Source organism: Enhydra lutris, unplaced genomic scaffold, assembly GCF_002288905.1.
Source record: "Enhydra lutris kenyoni isolate GAN:26980312 unplaced genomic scaffold, ASM228890v2 scaffoldscaffold11, whole genome shotgun sequence".
Taxonomy (NCBI): domain Eukaryota; kingdom Metazoa; phylum Chordata; class Mammalia; order Carnivora; family Mustelidae; genus Enhydra; species Enhydra lutris.
This window is the reverse complement of record NW_019154095.1, coordinates 13,533,350-13,550,605: the sequence shown is the minus strand read 5'-3', so window position 1 is coordinate 13,550,605 and position 17,256 is coordinate 13,533,350. Positions and strand designations below refer to the sequence as shown.

The window sequence follows — 17,256 nt, the reverse complement described above, 5'->3', positions numbered from 1 at the left end:
AAATGGTTAGCACAGCACTTAGACACTGAATTAGGACAATAGCTTCCTGAATTAATCTCATCTTAATGAGACAAAAGTTTTTATGCCACAAATTGAAATGAGCCTTAAATATAAACATCACCAGGAATATCCTAATACATCATACCTCCTTCTTCCTCTTTCTTTCTATTATTCTTTTTTTTGGGGGGGGAGATCTTATTTATTTGTCAGAGAGAGAGTGAGAGAGCACAAGCAGGGGGAGTGGCAGGCATAGGGAGAAGTAGGCTTCCTGCTGAGCAGAGGGAGAAGTAGGCTCCCTGTTCTGAGCCGAAGGCCGAAGGGAAACGCTTAACCTCCTGAGCCACCCAGGCGTCCCTTCTTCCTGTTACTCTTAAAATGCACATGTGTCCCTTCACAGTATTTAAGAAATACTGTAAGTTACTAAAGGTGAACTATTTCAAGAGATCTAGAATCCAGTTGATTTTTACTATTCATTGGCGTGTAATTTTAGATAGGTTAACAGGGTCTGCTGTTGTTGTTGTCTGTTTTTAACAGAGATGGTGAGACTCTCAAAGATTCATTAAGAATTTCTTAGCCTGGGCCCAGATCCAATTTTGACACTGGTGTTCAGTAATCTCAGCTTCATTTTTGTACCTCTTTTCCATACTCTGTGATATTCTCCCCCGTCCCCCAAACTGTCTTTAACAAAAGGATATGGCATCATCTGTAAACTTAAGTCAGTGGATTACCTCCCCAGGGATATTTTACTTAAAGCTCTATCTGCAATTATGGAGCATCTAACTACTTACTATCTTGTTAAAGGTAGTTGGTTATTAGCATGCTGGAGAGGGTACCATTTTTCACCCGGGAAAGCTTTCCCTGGTACGATAATGCCACAATGTGAAGGTTGCTGCCTAGGTTTCTAATAGGAAAGGATGACTGATATCTGAAGCCTGTACTGATGTCTTGCCTTTCCCTAGAACCATTTAGAGTGAAGATTAAAAGAGGGAGAAAAGGAGAATATCTTAATTCAGTAGGTAATACTTCTGTTTAGGTCTTTTTTTTTTTTTTTAAGATATAGCAATTGATCTCACATTAAAGCAGCCCAGGACATTTCAATATTTAAATAAAAATGCAATAATAAAGAGGTAATTTAATCTGCAATATCATACATTAATAATTAGCAGAGCATTACTGCACTGCAAGGTAAAGAGCTAGGGGAACATAACTAATGAACTATCAATGCCAAAGTAGACTTCATACGAAAATAAGACTTTAATAAATCTTTTATTAAATGGCTACAAATGAACCATTTTGTTAACATCTAATAGGAAACTACTAAGCAACTTAATTCACATATATAAATGAAGAACCTGCAGGCAATTAGCTTCACAATTGCGAAAGGTCAGGGCTCCCAGTGAGAGTTGCTGTTCCTTCCACCTTTCAGGGCTGCTGCGGCACTGGGCCGAGGCTCAGCTTTTCCTCGGCTGTTCTATACTCTCGCAGCAACTCTGACCATGCTCTGAAGCAGCCGAAGTTCAAAATAAACAGGATGACCTACAGGCTAGCAAGTGACCTAAAACTAAATCATACAAAGCTTAAGAAATATTGAGTGCCAAGAAAAGGAATCTGGAAGGAAAACTATAAGCAAGGATTGGTATTATAGATGGGTGCTGAGTGGTATTTATCGAAGATGATAACATAATAAGGAAGTGCTTGGAAACTGCAAATGCTTGTCCAGGTCTGGATGGGACTCTAGGAGATCTGAAACTCACTAGAGATTATAGACCAGAAAGGCTCTATTTGCCGAGTGGAAATGTACAAGTACACAATAATATCGATTGTCTCCAGCAGCAGCAAATGTTAAATTCATTAGACAAAGGAAATAAACATTGTTATGGAAGCAAGAAACTGCTGGTGAAAAAAATAAACGCTTTTAATAAATCAGACCAGGAACTGCACTGAAACAGGACAAGGTGCGAAATCTTTGATGTCTTCTCTACCAATTTGGATAGACTAAGTCTACAAATTACCAAGAGTTTCGTGGATTATTACGGGCCAATCTGCCAGCAGCCATTATCAATGTACGCTGGAAGGAGAAGAGGGTTGGGGACAAAGAAAGCGCACAGATTCTTACACGCACGGTACAGAATCTCATGCTTCATACCTTATACCCTTTAAACGATGGTTTGAGAAAAGTGAGAGTCTGTAAAATGAGTATATGTGTAAACAGAAATAATTGCCAAAGACAAAACTGTGCCCCAGATTAAAAACGAGTCAACGGCAGACACACGTCTGGATGAAGTTGTTAATGTAGCTGAAACGGAGCCCGAGAATCATACTCAATAGGGAACCTTAACTAAAAAAGGAAAAAATCAATGATAAATAAGACCGGTTCTTCACCTCCAGAGTTCCAACCAAGGGAGACTATTAAAGAAACCACAGTAGCGTCTGTCGGTACAGTGTGAGATTTTCACATCGCTGCTTGGGTTGATACACGGAGTGCGTGGTAAGCTGAAATACTTTTTAGCAATATTTTTTTTTTAAAGACATCTATTTATTTGACACAGAGAGAGAGAGATCACAAGTCGGCAGAGAGGCAGGCAGAGAGAGAGGAGGAAGCAGGCTCCCCGCTGAGCAGAGAGCCCAATGTGGGGCTCGATCCCAGGACGCTGAGACCATGACCTGAGCCAAAGGTGGAGGCTTTAACCCACTGAGCCCAGGTGCCCCCTTTTTAGCAATATTTTAAGAGGTGGACACCTGAAAACAGGAAGACAACAAAACTAGAAGACAGAATGAAAGTTTTTACATTTTTTGGATTCCTTATTCTTCATATACACATTAGTGAGATTATAGCAACTGGCAGACCTTCCTTTCTATGTCAGTTCATAAAACTAAAAAATATAATTCCATGGATGGTTCACTAATGGCATCACTTTGAAATGGAATTTTAAATCATCCCGAGAGTTATCTCTTACACAGTCTTACGGAGAAATCAGCCACAACTACACATATGGCTAGAATGGGTTGTCCTCTAAACAACTATATTCTCTCCTAATTGTCCCACCAACCAAAATTCATGAGTACAATGTGAGGAATAACAGGAACACATCTTCCCCCAAGATGCGTCCAAATATCTCCACTAGAAGACATGGCTTTAAGAAATACCAACTCTCATACAGACACAGTTTTTGAGGCTTCTGAACTACATAACATTCCTAAAATGAAACACGTTTCTACTGACTGAACTCGACATATTTCATACATATTTGTCAGAACAATTATTGTCAACTATAATGCAATTATCCATATTCAATTTGATGACTCAACTGGAAAATTACTTTTTTCCTAGTAAAATTTTTCCAAATGACAATAGTGAATCAGTGTTGATGAGTTGTTCGGTGTGTGCTAATTAATTACACTGGGTAAATTTAGTTCTGTGTTAATAACCTCAGGAAAGAAAAAAAGATCTGTAGACATGACTCTTTGTCTTAAGTGAAGAAATCTCCTGTTTGCCTACTTCTTTCTTACCTTCTCTTTCTGATCTCTTCCACACGAGTGTTCCATAATACAAAATAAACAGTAAAAGCCAACTAATCTTGGCTCACACTACAGATAAAACAAACAAACAAACAAAAACAAGAGTTCCTTGGAACCATGTTCTTAGGTCAAGAGTAAAAGAAAAGAAAGAGATTTTTATTGTTGACAACTAACTATGAGGACTTCCTGCTAACTCATTTTCGGGGAAGAATTGGTTTAGATCACGCATTTAAAGGCAAAAAAACAAAACAAAACAAAACAAACCCACAACCATGATTTATTCGTTGTGAAATCTGTTTCTTCATCCAGAAGCTAATTTAAATGCTGACATTAGGCAGGGGCTCTATGGGACAGGGCATTTTGGGGGGCATACTCCCCAGAGTCTTCTATTTTCTGGATTTTATGTGGTGATGATTCTTTTCTCTGAGACTAATGGAAGCCTAGGGCAGAAAAGAAATAAACGCTGCTAGGAATGTTAGGGGGACTTTGTCACAAGGCTGTCAATAGGAAGCTAGTGAGGAAGGACACCACCCCATGCTCGTGCAGTACACGGTATAAGGAAGACATTGACTGTCAAGGTTCTGTCCAAAGAAAGAAGGAAAATTTTTTTTGTGCTGGGAGATATTTACGAATGCAATGGATTAAATCAAAACTTGTTCTACACTAGTTCTGCACGTTCGTCTGAGCAGTTTACTCCCTGTGGGCCAACCCGTGTTAGAAGTCTTAACTTAAGGACCTCACTGAAACACCCGGATGTGTATAGAGACAGGACACGAAGCTGGGGAAGCCTCTGGAACACAAGACTGAGAGCAGCCCATGGGCCATCCCACAGAAATGGGTCAAAATGACTGTGTATTGTGACAGAATAGGAGTTGCATGGTTTACAACAAAGGATGGGAGTTTCAGGAGTTAGAGATCTCAGTTCATTATAAGGAAGAATATTACCATCTAATATTATTGTCTAAGAACGGGTGGGATGTCTTAGGAAATAATGCTGGAAGGAAACTTAAGAGAGTAGGTCCCATCTCCCTTCTATGGCAAGAAACTAAAGGCTCCTCCACAAATGGTCGTCTGACTTGTGCTTCACTATCTGCTCAGGAACCCTCTATGATTTTAGGACGTGAAGGACAGAACGTGTCCTGTGAAAGGAGGGATGTCTTAGAAGCAAGTGTCTGTTAACCATGTTCATCGAATCAAACTACGTATGGGACCCAGAATCACACCCTCTATCTCCATCTTTTTCTCGACATGCCTGATGATCTGTAGGTAAGTGAAAAAAAAAAATAGTAATGCAGAGTTTCACTAAAGGCATTTGTTCTCGTGTCTTGGAGCCTACACAACGTGTGAAAAGGACGAGAATGTTCACCGGGCTGGCAAGTTAAAAATAACCAGTAACCTGGTGCTGTTCTCAGTGAAGACAAGACACGGAGTATGTCTGGTAAATTTGTTCACAAGAAGAGGCTGAGACTAGTTTATCTTTAAATATGAGACCTTAATCAACATGGCCGGCTGACTCTGGCAGGGTGGCCATTCTCCGAGCAGACATGTGGCGCACTCCTACCAGCATCGATGATCTGGGAGTCTCCCGCAGAGGACTCACCTGCTTTCCAGTGGTACATTACTGCCAAGGACCCAGCTGTCTTGCAGCTGGACGGACTCGGGTGTGGTTTGCAGCTCGGCGGGCAAAGCAGCCGGCGGGGCCGGACTCTGGTTCCTTCTATTGGTCAGGGAGTTTCTGTTGAGGGAAGTGATGGACGGATGGTGTTGGGCGGGGTGCTGTTTATGGGGTGGTGGCAAAGGCTGCAGAGTGGGCTGGCCTTGGTTGTTTGCAGGTTGCTCTGTAAAAAGAAAAGGAAACTCATTATATATTTATCTTGATATATGTATATGTACCTACATAGCTACACACACCATCAATTTCTTGGGGGATCCACTGCAGATGAATAAGAATTAAAAACTGCATTTAAATCCATAACCTAATAAATTTGCATATTATTCTATTAAGCGGGTGTTCAGTGACATTCTCTAAGAGCAAGTTTACCCTTGATACACGAAGTACTAATTAATATACAACAGATGGTAAAATTGGTTTTGGTTTTAATTTGTTTCAGATTTTTCTTCATCTGGTTTTATTAACACCTACAGAAAACAGTATCTGACAGGTCCCCTAATGTGCCTTTCGACTTCGGCTTTTTTTAACAAACCAACCCTGAAATTAAATGGGTAATTTCCATGGAACACAAAGGTTTTCGAAATGCATATAATCCCTATAATTATTTAATGGAGTTTTTTTAAGCTTTATTTAACTGCAATAAATTATTATAAGCTAGTTGCTAAACAGCAGTAGACTACTCTAGTTTAGTGCATTTCAAATAAGGCAGATCTGCGTTATGATCCACTAATAGACGCTAAGTATTCTTTAGCAGAAGGTCACTCTGTGAAGCAGATGTTGTTTCATGGATATTTAACAGACTGAATCACATCTGACTACGACGTCAGAAGACTCATATACTTAATGACCGTTACATCCATTAGAACACACACAGAACAGATTTTCCAATTTCACAGCATGCAGTATAACCACATTTTAGAGGAAGTCATAGGTGACCAGAGCGACTCACGCCACTATGTCAGCGGTACAAATATTGTGTTTGAAACCACGATCGTAAGGGATCCAGCGACTTCAAAATATAAACACAATGCAAGGTCATGGCCGTGGAGAAATTCCCTAAGGCTTAATAAGTCGTAAGTTAAAATTTACAAATTAATGTAACATAAGACTAACTTTTCAATCTCATTGCCTGCCTCTGGACATGCTAGAATTCACAAACACCACATTTTAACAAACAGACAGACGACTCCTTAATTTAATGCTAAACTTATTATGGTTCCACACATAGAAGATGTCAATTTTTGACTAAAGGCAGTTCAAAGTGCAATATAATTTTAAAGTGATGTATTAAATCATGCTATTAATATAAATGCACGTATTAAAAGAGAATAGGAAACACAGGGGCTATCTTTCATCTGCTGTGTGAACTCCAGCAGCAATTGTTATGCCAAATAGAGTCTAACGCTGTAATTCTGATTGCATGAAATGAATACGTGATATATAATAGCTTGAACATGTATTATCAAACCTCTTTACAAGGCACAATAATTAAAATAACTCCTCCCATAGCACATAATATCAGTAATTACCGTGTATTTCTAATGGTCTCTAACAATCCATATAATATCACTTAACAACTAATAATTTCTTACTCTTGAAATGAGAGACAGAGACAATATCTAAATGTATGAAATGAAGCTACTTTCTTGCACAGTCTCTACTCTTGAGGATCCCTATACTAGAAACTACAGAAATCTTGCTTGGTCCATTGTTTTGGTGCTCATGAAAAATTAAAAGAGTATCTACATCTCCATTAAATTAAAGGTACCCTTGGAGGTAATGAGAGGGCTAAACTAGCACATACAGTTTTAATTGTGTTAGAAAAAAAGAAATAGTTTAAAACTCAAAGAAGATTTAGTATTCAGGTACCATATGATTAATTTTGCCTTCTCCAGCATTAGTGCATATGATTAGAATATCTATGGATGTCTTTGAGGAGCATTTCAAAAGCTGCTTTTATAAATATATACATGCATACATACACACACACACATATATATATATACATAGATACATATACATGTGTATATATACATATATATATGTATGTATGCATGTATATATTTATTTCACAATAAGCTAAGGGCCTTAACTAGGTTAGTGTCAATGCAATGAGAAGAAAGAAATGACTGAAACATTTCAAAGGGAGAAGTATTAAGATTGAGTCTAAACAGAAGCAGAGGGATATGTCAAATGATGCATGTTTTTAAGCATGGCTCCATGAAAGAATGGAACTATACTATACATATGAAGTATAAATTATGTATTGGATATTATACTAACTAGAGGAGAGAGCAGTGTGGAGTAGCGGTTGATATCAAATTTAATTTCTAACTCTGTGAGGCATCACCATAGTGAGTCTCAGTTTTCTCATTTGTAATGTGGAAAATAATACCGTCCCCATGTAGGTATTAGTTTAATTTTAGGATTCAGTGAAATGAACTCATTTATTCATTTGATTACCTACTGAGTCATGCAGCCCACAAACATTTATCAAGCCTCTATGTTCCAAAGATATGCTAAGTCAACAAGTGAAAGTACTAGGTAATGGCTAAAACATCATGGATATTAAGATTGTTCTTGAAGATGAAATGATTTTAATATCTATTGCCATCATCACATATTTAAATATGTTGAATTAAAGATTCTTATTCTTGGGGTACCTGGGTGGCTCAGTCAGTTAAGCAGTCAACTCTTGGTCTTAGCTCAGGTCGTGATGTCAGGGTCCTGGGATCAAACCCCACATTGGACTCTGCGCTCAGCGAGGAGTCTGCTTGAAGATTCTTGCTCTCCCTCTGCCCACCCTTCCTCCCGACTCACACATGTACTCCCTCTCCAAAACAAATAAATCTTTAAAAAAGGATTCTTATGGGGCGCCTGGATGGCTCAGTGGGTTAAAGCCTCTGCATTCAGCTCAGGTCATGATCCCAGGGTCCTGGGATTGAGCCCCACATCGGGCTCTCTGCTCAGCAGGGAGCCTGCTCCCTCCCCCCTCTCTGCCTGCCTCTCTGCCTACTTGTGATCTCTGTCAAATAAATAAATAAAATCTTAAAAAAAAAAGGATTCTTAAACAGTGAGAATAAATTTCCATTTAAGGTTTCAAAACTAATTGGCACTACGGAGGCCTTCTCTAGGTTCGCTCATTCATTTGGCAAGCCCCCCTTAAGAACTTATGATGAACAAGACATCATGCAAAGATCCATGCCCTTGTTTATAGCAGCAATGCCACAATAACCAAACTATGTAAAGAACCTAGATGTACATCAACAGATGAATGGATAAAGAAGATGTGGTGTATATATACAATGGAATACTATGCAGCCATCAAAAAACCTGAAGTCTTGCCATTTGCCGTGACGTGGATGGAGCTAGAAGGTATTATGCTAAGTGAAATAAGTCAATCAGAGAAAGGCAATTATCATATGATCCCCCTGATATGAAGAATTTGAGAGGCAACGGGGGGGGGGTGGGGGGAGGGAGGGAAAATATGAAACAAGATGGGATCGGGAGGGAGACAAACCAGAAGAGACTCTTAACCTCACAAAACAAACTGAGGGTTGCTGGAGGGGGGGTGTGGTGTGAGGGAGAGGGTGGTTGGGTTATGGACATTGGGGAGGGTATGTGCTATGGTGAGTGCTGTGAAGTGTGTAAGCCTGACGATTCACATACCTGTACCCCTGGGGCTAATAATAAATTATATGTTAATAAAAATTAAAAATTAAAAATAAAAATCCATGCCCTTTACAATTGTTTATCCAGGTGATTTCAGCACAATGTGTTCTGTCTGCTGGGACCTCTTTTGATCTGACTACATAATCATGAGGTCTTCCTATAAAACAAATCCAGATAATGAAAGCTAGATTCACTCTAAAATTTGATGGAAGAGAATAAATGCAGAGCCTGAGTGAGATGGGATGGATGACCAGAAATTTAAATTCTGCAGCAGTCCACAGAGGCAAAATCCGAGGATTCCCTTGGAGGTGCACGCTGCCTCTAGGGATCTGGGCTTATAGGATGTAAGAAGTGGTGGAAGTATGTATCTATACCCACTTATTCAAGACAGCATAAATTTATCAAGCATAACAAGATAAAAGAAAATTAAACATAGACTGAAAGGAAGAAAGAGAGAATAAAAGAAAATAAAGTGGGAAAGATAACATAAAGCCAGATCTAAAGCAAATGGACAAAATGCCTGCTGTATAGTTCTGTACATTTTTAAAGAAGGATACAAATCTGGCTCTAAATTATTTATCTAGTTGTCAACACAAAAAGGGAAACATGATCAGTTACCTGATTTGGGATGTTTTTAAGATCACAAGGTTTGCTTGAGAAAACCATTAACCATTACTAGTATTGAAAATAGAGAGAAAATTTTCTTTTAAGTCCACAGAGGAAGAAAAACTGAATATCCAGGAAAAATTTTATGACTTAGGTTCAAAATGGACACAAAGAGGGGTGCCTGGATGGTTCAGTCAGTTAACCATCCAAGTCTTGACATGAAAAATTAAGAGTATCTACATCTCCGTTAAATCAGAGGTACCTTTGCAGGTAATGAGAGGGTTAATCTCAGGGTTATAATCTCAGGATTGTGGAGCCTGCTTAAGATTCTCTCTCTTCCTGCTCCCTCTGCCTCTCCCCTACTAAAACAAACAAACAAAAAATGGATACAAAGAAACAGAATAGGGTCAGATTTGGAGACAAGCACTTAAAATCTAATACTTATGACCAGATCCACATTAAGACCAACCAAAACACCAACTGTGGCCCTTGCTTTAGGCTGATTCATTGATACAAGATTCCTGTAGATTTGAGAAAGTTGTGGATACAACAACTCTGAGTCATAGAGGGGACAATTAGACCTCAGAGTTACCAGGTTTAATGTCCCTGAGGCATAGCTCTGAACATGTCATTTTCCTTAGAAACTCCAAAGGGCTTCCTTGTACCTATAAAACATAAAATGCACTTTCTGAAGGCAAATGTCATATTTTCCCGAGTTAGTCCTCAAAATAGTTTTGCAAATGTTCCCCCATATATCTTGTTCTCGTCAAGCTTGCTGTACCCAGTGTATACACCTTTCAACATAAGCATATTTGCTTCTAACTGGAAAGACATTATCCTCCATTTTTCTCTATCCAAACCCTATGTACTTCAAGCTCTAAGAAAGAGGACATTCCTGTTTTCTTCAAATAGAAATCAGTTATTTCTTCTCTGAGTCGTAGAGTATTTTATCTGAGCCTTTTTCATGGCTCTTTTCATCTCCCCTGTCACAATTAATTGTATAGGTCTCATGTCTCCTGTTAGACTCTATATGGGCAGGATCCACATTGAATTCACCTTGGAACCCCTAAGAAGCACATATGGGTAGATATGTGGTCAGTAAATAAATATTTATTCACTCAATCTATATTTGATGGATGAATACTTTGTGAAGAATTCAGTGAGGAGAACGTTGAGTTGGTAAAGTGCGGAGCCTGCCCATAGGACCTTTAATTGCAAGGTCATTTGCAACCTGTCTTAGCTCCTCAATTCTTAGACCCTGAAAGGCAGGGACTCTAACTTAAATTTCTTTGGACTTTTCAGTATCTTCACTCAGCCTTGTACTTCAAAGACTCCTAGAAATGTGCTGGCTGATCGGTAACAATTAGGCAATAATGGCACCTTCAGGGCTCATCCCACACAGGCAGGGTGCCATGTTATTTCCCCCAGACTTCAGGTTTTAGGAATATTTCTCCGGAACCGCACCAGAGGTTCCAGTAGTCAAAATCTACCTTCTAAGATGTGAAAATAATGGGAAGATTATCTAAAATAAATATGAATATATAAAATACAAACCTATAAGATATGAAACAATAAATAAAATACATACATATTACAGCTTTACCCAACACAGTTATGTCTTCCTTGTATTTCAAAGCTTATGATTAGAAGTGTTCCAGATTAGGTATTTTAGAAAAGGTGTAGGTTATTTTCTCAAAATATTCTTCCTCCCTTTTTAAAATAAAATTCTTCTCATTATGCTTAGTAGAAATTATTATACTCGACGAGAGTCTTTACTCACCAAACTCCTCCTTTCTACCTTTTTTCAAGTTCTTAATACTCATATAACTTCATGACAGCCTAGCAGCTGCTTGTTTTTATTTGGTAAACATACGTGATAGCAGATGATTTTTATTTTTATTTAAAAAAAATTTAAAGATTTATTTATTTGAGACAGAGAGAGAGAGAGAAAAGGAGAAAGCACGAGTGGTAGGGAGGAGTAGAGAGAGAAGAAACGGACTCCCCACTAAGCAGGGAGCCAGACATGGCACTCGATCTTAACACTCTGAGATCATGACCTAAGCTGAAAGCAGATGCTTAACCGACTGAGCCACCCAGATGTCCCTACAGCAGATAATTTTATTTTTTTATTTTTTATTTTTTAAAGATTTTATATATTTATTTGACAGAGAGAGAGACAGGGTGAGAGGGAACACAAGCAGGGGGAGTGGGAGAGGGAGAAGCAGGTGAGCCTGAAGCGGGGTCTGATCCCAGGACTCTGGGAACATGACCTGAGCCGAGGAAAGACACTTAACGACTGAGCCATCCAGGTGCCCCAGCTCACATAACATGAATGATAAATATTAGATAGGTAAGACTTTGGTCATTTTCCTCAGCCCTGTGCCACCAAAGATGTATAGCCCAATAGTGTCATTTAAGGTTGTCACCTCAAACCCACTGACATGGGGTAATGACTTGGATCATGGCTTGCACTGAGTAAGGTGTGTTGAGAAATCATGAAAGTGTTAGGAGCCACAGAAGCTCTCTGATAATGGGGCAGATTCCAGTTTAAGTAACTTATAAAACCCCAATTCTAAGCAAATGTAAGGCATGTTGACAGCACTCCGCAGGGGGAAGAAAAGAAAGTTGTGACAATGTCTCTGTAATAGCAACGAGGCTATTATGATCAGTGAGGTGAAAGGTACCATAGAGAAAATGACAATAATGTGGATATTTATTTTTCAGTGGTCCTATTTTCTTGAGTAAGTTATCTATCTCTCTGAGCTTCATTTATTCTGTAGTGCTTAAAGGATCTGAAAGATATAGTAAGTAATAAATAGTAACTTATTCAGGGTAGAAAAGAAAGAACTCTCTTCAGGGAAGAACATCATGAAGGGAAACAGTACAGCTGACCCAGGAACACGGGGGTTAGGGGCACAGACCCCCTGCGCAGTAGAAAACCTCGAGTATAACTTGTGACTCCCCAATACACTTAATTACTAATAGCCTGTTGTTGACCAGAAGTCTTACCAATAACATAAACAGCTGATGAACACATATTTTGTGTCTGATATGTATTATGTATTATATTCTTATAAGAAAGAGAATTAGAGAAAAGAAAATCGTAAGAAAGGGAAAATACAGTACAACACTGGGTTGTATTTATTGGAAAAAAAAAAAAACAACAACAACCCATGTCTGAATGGACCCACACCATTCAGACCCATGTTGTTCAAGGACCAAGTATAACTGAGAAGCCTTTTAGCAACTGATACCATTATCACGAGACGCAAGGACACACAGTCAAGTATGTCCGAACGGGAAAAGTTTTTCCTTTAACAGGTACCAAAGCAAGAATCGGAAACATCCTAAGAATCAGAAATAAACTCACGTGGTGTCGGTTCCCACGGAAGAGGGAATTTTATCTCCCAGTTGTGAAGTCAACCTGAGTCTCTTTTTCCCATGTCGTGTGACCACAGAACCAAGTCAAGAATTATTAAAAGGTGGTGTGGGAGATGCCTGTTTTTTAAAAAACAGATCTGGTCATATTCATGGGGGGCGTGGTGGTGGTGGTGGTGGTGTGTGTGTGTGTGTGTGTGTGTGTGTGTGTGTGTATTTTTAAATCAAAAGCAGTTTCTAGACCGCTATATCCATTCAGCCCCAGTGTGTGTATTTTTAAATTAAAAGCAGTTTCTAGACCGTTATATCGAATTCAGCCCCAGTTCCTCTCTGCTTTACGGCCTTGGGCTGTGGCCTTTGCGGAACACAGCGGGAATGAACTCCCAAGTGCGAAAGCTGGGGGATTAAAGTCTGCTTGTGTGCATGTGCGTGTGCGTGTGCGCGTGCGTGCCTCTTCATGTGGGAGGGGCTGAAAATAAGTGTCAGGTGAGAAGTAAGGGGGAGATGAGCAGCTGACAGCGCAGTCACCCCAACTGACTGCTCTGTGCCTCACACTTCCTTCATGAGTCTGTCCCCCTCCTTCCCTGGATCTCAGTTATGGGGCAGCCAATGCCCTAGAGAAGAAATATCCCACCTCATAAGGAGGCTAGGGCTGAGGAGCTGACAGCTGTGTTGTATTAAAACAATTGTTTGCGGGGCGCCTGGGTGGCTCAGTTGTTCAGCAGCTGCCTTCGGCTCAGATCATGATCCTAGTGTCCTGGGATCTAGTCCCAGGACGGAGTCCCGCATCCGGCTCCCTGCTCAGCAGGAAGTCTGCTTCTCCCTCTCCCACTCCCCCTGCTTGTGTTTCCTCTCCCTGTGTCTCAGTCAAATAAGTTATAAATAAAATCTTTAAAAACAACAAAAAAAATCCAATTGTTTGCGATTTGAGTAAAGTCTGGTAACAAAAGACAAACTGGCGTGGAGGGGAAGGAAGAGGAAGGGACGAGGTAGGGGAGAGAGAAAGAAATACAAAAGGACAAAAACATATTTAATTTTACTGAACCCCTGAGAAGTGTGGTTAGACAAAACACCTTCTAGGTAGTCATTTGCCTACAGCTTGTGTCCCCTTGGACACCACCACCTGCAAGTTGAATAAAGGAATAGATTCTGGTTCTGATCCTCTACTCGTTTAACATTATGATACACACACCATGTTGAACTAGACAAACATTTAGACAACTCATTTATTGGTGGTTAGCAAAGATGGGGCTAAAACCCTTGTTTCTATATTGTAAAATGTGTTCATTCTCACTTCACCTCCTGGCTTTATCTTTAATCCTCTTCTACCTGTTATAAATGAAACCTCAATTTTCTTTGAAGCTGATCTCTTCCATTAAACAGGTCGCCAAAAGAAAACAACCTTTTGTTGTACATTTTATTACCATATTAATTTTAACTGTAGTGACTGGAGCTTGGAGTAGATGTTCCAAACGTACAAGGACAAAATCATAGTTAGCTTTTGAGTTTTAAAATCCCATTCTGATTCTTGGATTTAGCTTAAGCTTATGTTCCATTATCAACTAATTCTGGGGCTTTATGGAAATTAATTCTGATGGTAAAGTTAGGTAACAACATCTCTTTCATCTGGCTACATTTCAAGAGGTACTGGGAAGGGTGTAATATAAATTCAAAAAATTTTAAGACAGTGAAAATAGTAAATTATACACAGTTTTTTCCTTTACCCAGAAAATCTCATATATACGTTATAGACATTTAATTGTCATTATTTCTCTATGAGGAAAGAAAAGTCAAGTAGCAAGACTTTTCCTTATAAATGGGGAAAATATGAATTAAGGAAATATATCTTTTTAGTCAGACCACACCTCAATGGATCTTATATTAGAGCACAAATATTTAGATATTCAGGGTGACTCCTCCGCTCCTTTACCCCCTACAATACTGTACTAGTAAGATAACCACCTAAAATGGTAACGGGGAAATTGGAAAAGAAAGGTCTCACCTCATTCAGAAAATTACTTTCACATAAACTTGTTCTGGTTCATTATTTTATCTAGTGATTTTCACATAAGACAAGTTTTTGAAAGTGGGTTGTTCACTGAGGCAACTTTACAAGCCTTTGGTTAAAATATGGTACCAAAAGGGTGCCTGGGTGGCTCAGTGGGTTAGAGCCTCTGTCTTCGGCTCGGGTCATGATCCTGGGGTCCTGGGGTCGAGCCCTGCATCGGGCTCTCTGCTCGGCGGGGAGCCTGTCCCCCCTGCCCCCCCCGGCCTACTTGTGATCTCTATCAAATAAATAAATAAAATTTTTAAAAAATAATATGGCACCATGTAAAAATTTCCACCACTTAACATTTCACTTGCCATGTCACTTAAACATTTCACACAGCTACATGCAAATCAAATGAAAGTTTAAAATGTGCTTTAAAAACCATAAAATACTATATAAATAAACAGTATTGTTCTTATCACCTGCAGGAGCAGACAACTGATTGCAAGATAACTTATATAAAGACATTTGAGTATGAAAACCTTAGAGACAGAAGATACAAAAGAAAGACTTGCACTGTCCAGAGGGTATAATTTCAGTGAGGACAGATGAACCGATTTACTGTACTTACTGAGTTAGTGAGAATTTGGTTTTAGTTTCCTTAGGGTGATACCTTGAAATGAGGATTAGAAGAAATATTTAAAGACTTTAAATCTTTGCATTCTTTTCCTTTGACAGTTCCCTGTGCTTTCTCTTTCAAACCATGTGGCCATCTGGATGACCCATCAATTCCCTTGCCACAAAATGCTGGAAGTTCTGGGTAAAATATAATAAATACCTTTTGGATTGATTCATTCAGTATAAGTATGGAGTGTGTAACAGGTACCAGGCTCTGTTCCAGGTGCTGAGGATGTAACAGGAAACTAAACAGCCAATGGTCTTATCCTACCGCTCAACTTATATTTAGGTTAATATAAATGGATTAGAAAGAAAGAATAGGCCAGAAACCAAAGGGAGAGAAAAATTGTTCAGAGCAGGTGATCTGGGGAGATCTTCCTGTCTCTGTAAACTTTGTAATGTCCAATGAGGAAACAAGAGATAACACGTCAGTTGTTACTGAGACCCCTACGTATATGAGACCTTGGAAGTGCCATACCTGTAGTCTAAGAGTAGACTTAAAATTCTCATTGTAAATGGAACAAAAAGGAATCTCGCTGTGTTTCTTAATCCCTGCATGGGGAAGAAATCGACTCCTGAAAATTTTAACCACTGGCTTAGTCTTCCCTAGGGTTGTCATATGAGGTTGAAGCTTACACTCTGAACGTAGTTCTGGAACCCCAAGCCAATAAATTAGTATTAAAAGTGCAATGCTCCTCCCTGTGGGACCTGGCAGAAACAAATGCAAAACTTCTTTAAAAGAGTATGCTCTCAACTGAAGTCACAAAGGATTTCCATAAATAAAACACAGCTCTCAATAAATTTACAGTCTGAAGTTACAAAATTTAAGAGGAAACAATCCACACTGAGCCAAAATCTATAGACAAAATAGACAGCAGAACAGATCTCCCCCAAAACTTCAGATAATATAACCATCAGATAAAATTTAAGTATGTTTAGAATGATCAAAGACTTAAAAGAAGTGAAAACCATGTGAATAAGACAGTACGAGAAAAAGGAAGTTCAAAAAAGTAGAATGTGGATAAATAGGAAGAAATGCAGCCATTGAAATCAGACACTTACTGGATAGTTTAAAGAGTATATTAGACACAACTGTAAAGAGTACCAGCGAATTGGAAAAGAAATCTGAGGAAATCACTCAGATGGCATCAGAAAGATGAAGAGTGATTAAATATGAAAGAGTAGGTCTAAGACAAAAGAAGACATGATAAGGGAGCACCATATATATCCAGAGAGAGTTGCAGAAGGCAAGAACAGAGCTTTCTTGAGAGCTAAACAGCTTTTTCCAAACTTCCTAATACCATGTTTATGGCTGTCATATTATACAGGACATGGACTTACTCATCTCCTTCTTGTTTCATATAAATTATCTCTGCTATTGTCTTCTTTGTTATTGGATGACAGCTTTTGGGGGTTATATTTTATAAAAGGAAACTTCTTTTAAATGGCTGTAACTTCTCTTTGAAGATATTCTGACTTCTATGGCTGCTGTTCAAAAACATGCAGCTGATCTAAAAAGTTAAGCACCCTAACTTATTTCAGGGGATGGAAACAAATGTAAATGGCTACCTTCTCCTTGTTAAAACAGTTCCTCTTTTACTATACTTAACCCTAGTAATGCCACAGATTTATGCTCTATGGAATTCTTAGTTTTGCGTAATCATTTCTCACAGAAACATACATAAAACTTACCTATTATACCTGCATAGAAACCTGGATAAAAATACCTTCAAAATATCTC

At 39.0% G+C, this 17,256-nt stretch overlaps 1 protein-coding gene across 1 annotated transcript in view; it reads right to left on the bottom strand.

Annotated features, from left to right (window-relative positions):
* Nucleotides 1-17,256, bottom strand: part of LOC111144452 (teneurin transmembrane protein 3) — a 494,164-nt gene that overhangs the window by 176,743 nt on the left and 300,165 nt on the right. The window contains exon 4 of the mRNA XM_022498770.1: nucleotides 5,120-5,357. Within this exon, the coding sequence (XP_022354478.1) occupies nucleotides 5,120-5,357 (238 nt within the window). The remainder of the gene's footprint in view (nucleotides 1-5,119; nucleotides 5,358-17,256) is intronic.